At 38.2% G+C, this 5,140-nt stretch overlaps 1 protein-coding gene across 1 annotated transcript in view; it reads right to left on the reverse strand.

Annotated features, from left to right (window-relative positions):
- The window catches only part of LOC107736961 (translocating chain-associated membrane protein 1-like), a 16,727-nt gene that overhangs the window by 9,560 nt on the left and 2,027 nt on the right, over positions 1 to 5,140 (reverse strand). Inside the window, exons 3-9 of the mRNA XM_016548350.1 lie at positions 4,571 to 4,695; positions 3,251 to 3,367; positions 3,124 to 3,182; positions 2,694 to 2,778; positions 2,486 to 2,556; positions 1,204 to 1,308; positions 885 to 1,028 (exon numbers count right to left, since the gene is read on the reverse strand). Of these exons, the coding sequence (XP_016403836.1) occupies positions 885 to 1,028; positions 1,204 to 1,308; positions 2,486 to 2,556; positions 2,694 to 2,778; positions 3,124 to 3,182; positions 3,251 to 3,367; positions 4,571 to 4,695 (706 nt within the window). The remainder of the gene's footprint in view (positions 1 to 884; positions 1,029 to 1,203; positions 1,309 to 2,485; positions 2,557 to 2,693; positions 2,779 to 3,123; positions 3,183 to 3,250; positions 3,368 to 4,570; positions 4,696 to 5,140) is intronic.

Genomic DNA, 5,140 nt, shown 5'->3' on the forward strand with positions numbered 1-5,140 from the left:
CTCCAACTTGCCTCAACACACCTGACTGGAAGTTTCTATGCCTAGTAAGAGCTTGATTAGCTGGTTCAGGTGTGTTTAATTAGGGTTGGAGCTAAACTCTGCAGGACACCGGCCCTCCAGGACCGAGTTTGGACAGCCCTGTTTTACAGCATTAGTTGAGAGATTTTTTTCCTTGAGAAAATTTGGCATGTACTGTACCTGATATGTATCCAAAATAATTGATATTGAATCGAATTGAATTGGTAATCGAATCGAAAGCTTGTGAATGCAAATCGAACCGTGAAATTGGTCTCAAAACCCAGCCCTTGTATGCGTATGCACATGACGTGAATATCGTCATCAGAACTGTATATGCGTGTACTGTACATGCACCGTCCGGTTTTTTAAACAGGGCGTACAATGCAAACGCAGCTCTCCCATGCATTCCGGATTGTTTTTGCAGTACTCAGTTTAATGTCCACAAGGTGTTAACACGAGTTAACAAGTGTGTTTTCTTTGAGCAGGTGCAGTTCATATATGTGACCCTGGAGCACAAAAGCAGTCTTAAGTCGCTGGGGTATATTTGTAGCAATAACCAAAAATACATTGTATGGGTCAAAATTATCGATTTTTCTTTTATGCCAAAAATCATTAGGATATTAAGTAAACATCATGTTCCATGAAGATATTTTGTAAATTTGCAGTGTATTGTGATATCGAATTGAACCGAGTCGATGACATGGTAATCGTAATCGAACGAACCGTGAGACCAGTGTAGGTTCACACCCCTACTACATAACATGGACTAGCGTCTTCTGCCGTTATGGTCTCATTACAATGTATTTGTCTGCTAAATCAAGTAAATATCACAGAGGCGGCAAACGTGTGAAATCCAGCGGACTCACCTGACAGTCAGCACATTAAAGTTTCCCTCTGCTAAAGAGAATCCCTGATTATCTGTGCGGGACAGGCCGAAACCAAACGTCAGGACAGAAACGGTGAGCGTCAGGAGGCGGGTGATGACAAACAGCAGAGCCCACAGCGTGAACCTAAGATGCAAACACAGGCCGGGCCTCTTAACAACAGCCTGAACAGTTCAAAGAAGATCTCAGCAGGGGAAGGGAAATGAAGCAGGCAGAAATCATATACAATTCTAAGATTATATGGCAAGACAAATGTGGAAAGAAGCACAATGTGAGGGCTCAAGATAGGGAGTGAACGAACCCCTTCTGCTTGTTTTCATCACTGAAGTAGAAGAGTCGCGAGGCATGGAAGAGCAGCTCTACCAGATAATGCGGCACCAGAAGAACCAGACCCAGGCGGTGGAGACTGAGAGAGAGGACACACCCGAGTCAGATTCACTCAATAACTCAAACACACGTCCACAAACTGCTTCCTCATGAATTAACCACTATTGCCGCACTCATCTACCATGCACTGTTATAAAAACAACCGTACCTTCAGATTCTGTGCGGTGCTTAGTTCACAGAAGTGACAGAAATAAAATTACACTGAGGCAATAGCTGCTCCCTTAAATTGATTTCCAGCAGATTTTTACCATTATAATGGCATTTTTTTAAAAGCTTATTAGATGCATGCATCATCTTATGTCAAATTCTTGCATTTAAAATGGTAATAATATTAAGACATCTGATGTGGCATTTAGATGTATTTACACATTTGCTAAAAACATGACCGTTTAATACAGCTCAGAGGTGAATTAATTACATTTGCACTGTATTTAATACACTGTATTTCGTTTTTTTTTATATTATTATATAAAAAAAACTATGAAACTAAAACCACCAATATCAGGTCTTAACGAAGCGTGTCACTGAGTCATTCATTCAGACAATTCATTTAAATGTCCTATTCATTTAGTCATTGAATCATTCATGAAAATGATTTATTCAAAACAAGTATGTGTAACAAGTATGTGTTGCTCACAGACGCAAAACAATTCTGCTGTGATTTCATTAAGACATTTTCATTGACAAAATAAAGCAAAAACATACTGTGTCTAAAATGTAAGTCAAAATGTTTACTTACCGTTTTATAAAATCAATATGACATTCACAATCATGCTGATATCTGGGAAAAACAGCACTTCTGCTCATGTGATATTGCTTAACTTTATCTTTTTATAAGGGGGGGCGGTAAGATTGCACGTCGTTTAAACAACAATTATGATATTATTGTAGATGATACATATCGCACACCCCTAAGCTGGAGTCTTGATCTCGGGGACGGCTAATTAAACAAAAACATTTTTACCAACATTCGAAACGCGATCGATCTCATTTCTGAAAATGTATGAGAATCGCACAGCTATTTAGACTAAATGGCTACACTGCTGCTGTAATAAACGCTGAATAAACATTCATTTTCACTATTTTCTTTTTAAAAGGGACAGCCGAGCTCTTGAACTAACAGGTCTGGGTCTTGAGGTCCATCACTACCCTCACTGTAAAACCAAATGCACCCTAAAATAAGAAAAAACACTCACTTAAGGACGTAGGCACCAGCGATGTGAAATATATAAAGGCAAATGTAGTACAGCTGACGTGGAATGTCCTCCTAAAAACAAAAATAAACAATTTCAATTTAATAATGTATAACAACGACCATATTGTATACTATTATACTATAATTATACATGATTAGAAACCATTTCTGTCAGATTCAAATATATATGGCAAAAAACTAAGCCTTACCTTTCGTACTTTCTGAAAATACAGCTCCGGAAGAGCATGGAACCAGTAGGCAATCTGACAGATATAGAAAAACTTCACTTGGAAACTACAAGACAGAAAGAGGGTTGTAGATGAGCTTGTGGTCAACACAACGGTGCACATAATGTGTCAGATACTCACAAATACTAACACAAACAGGTTACAGTTTGAGTAATCTGAGCTGGGAGTTTTCAGTGTTGTTTGAGTAGTTTAATTACATCCTGCAATAATCAAAAATGGTTCAATATATTAAATATATCAAATGTTTACTTAATTACAAAAGCACTAGAGACCCTCAAAAGTGCTTTATCAAAGTGAGATGTGCTACTTTTCTTAGGAATTGGACATTTAAAAAAAAAAAAAAAAAAAAAAAGGTTGTTAGAATGAATGCGTCACATGACTTCACACTCACGCCATGTTGATATGAGGATAACCTTCCCAAAGAAAAGTCGGATTTGTCACAAACTCCTCCTGTTGATTAGAGAAACGGTCAGTTAGTCTGTGTGCAGATGAGAGCAGGGTAGCATCAGATCTCTTACACTGGTGAGGATGCTGCAGCCCCAGACGAAGGAGAGCGAGTAGAAGGTGGCCAGCTGGCCCGACTCATTGAACTTGCTGTGCTTTGTTTTGGACAAGTGCAGCCGACGGTTGATTTTCTGTGGAAACACAATCAGGTCACTGCCTTGAGAGACGAAGAGCAATTTGAAGAAACCGTTCAAATTAGTTTCATGTTGACTGATAAAACTGTCTGACACGGGCTTTAGTAGCAAGGCCTGATCTGACACGTAACAAATGACCAAACGAAATCACAATATTTTAGCACAAAATATATAAATGTATGTGCATGTACAACATTCTTTTGCATGCATTCATATGTGACCCTGGAGCACAAAAGCAGTCTTAAGTCGCTGGGGTATATTTGTAGCAATAACCAACAATACATTGTATGGGACAAAATTATAGATTTTTCTTTTATGCCAAAAATCATTAGGATATTAAGTAAAGATCATGTTCCATGAAGATATTTTGTAAATTTCCTACCGTAAATATATAAAAACTTAATTTTTGATTAGTAATATGCAGAACTTCATTTGGACAACTTTAAAGATGATTTTTTCAATATTTTGATTTTTTTGCACCCTCAGATTCCAGATTTTCAAATAGTTGTATCTCGGCCAAATATTGTCCGATCCTAACAAACCATACATCAATGGAAACCAAACAAATCTCAATTTATTGGCCCTTATGACTGGTTTTGTGGTCCAGGGTCACGTACACTACCATTCAAAAGTTTGGTGTCAGTAAAATATTTATCATTATTATTATTTTTTTTTATAAGAAATTACTACTTTTATTCAGCAAGCATGCATTAAATTGTTCAAAAGTGACAGTTTAAAATGTTACAAAAGATTCTGTCATACTAAAGTAATTTCGAACTTTCTATTAATGACAAAAATCAGCCGTTTTCAACTCTGATAATAACTAGAACTGTTTCTTGAGCGACAAATCTGAATATTTGAATGAGCTCTTTTAAACCGTGATAATATTTTACAACAACAGTGTTTTTAACTATATTTTTGATTCAATAAACAAAGCTGGTGAGCATTAATATACATTAAAAAAAAAACTTACCGACCTCGAATACATGTTTTTAATTTACAAATTATGCATTCAGTCTAACACAGGGGTGCCCAAACTCGGTCCTGGAGGGCCCTAACAATTTGAGTGAAAGCAGTCTAGTACAGCTAAAGGAGATATGTGTCCCCTTCTCTTAATGCCAGCATGGACTCGAGCTGGGTTGGACCTGAGGAGCCGTGAGATTTGAGAACGTCCCAAAGAGCATTTTGGACATAACTTACGTCAAGTATGTACTCTTGAATCAGGGCATGAAGGATTACGACAATGAGCAGGTAAAAGAAGACAGTGGCCATGTCCTTGGGACCGTACTTGTAGTAGTTGACAGACTCAGGCTTGTCCTCTGCATCTGAACAAAACCAAGCGGCCAAAATGAAAGCCTGCTCATTTAAACTCATTACGCACTCATTAGGGGTCCGAGCAGAGCAGCTTGTTTAGAGACACTTTCCGCTAATTGTCTCAACTGGAGAATTTCATCTCATCACACACAGTGACATTTCCACAACTGATGAAGCCACCTGGGTGAGCGGAGAAATGCCACCAGCGACAGAAAAACACATTCACTTGACTACAATAAGGCAAAAATCATTATTAGAGCCCGACCGATATATCGTTTTGCCGATATAATCGGCCGATATGAGCCTGTCGCCGATATATCGGTATCGGCGAATATGCCGCCGATATGCCACCGATATGAACATTTTTTTTACAGAACATATAACGCAGATAAAATGCTTGAAATGGTGTATTACTTAGTTTGTCCAGCAGAGCGCGCTCCATTGTTTGCTACTGGC

The sequence above is a fragment of the Sinocyclocheilus rhinocerous genome, unplaced genomic scaffold, assembly GCF_001515625.1.
Source record: "Sinocyclocheilus rhinocerous isolate Xijiao unplaced genomic scaffold, SAMN03320098_v1.1 scaffold554, whole genome shotgun sequence".
Taxonomy (NCBI): domain Eukaryota; kingdom Metazoa; phylum Chordata; class Actinopteri; order Cypriniformes; family Cyprinidae; genus Sinocyclocheilus; species Sinocyclocheilus rhinocerous.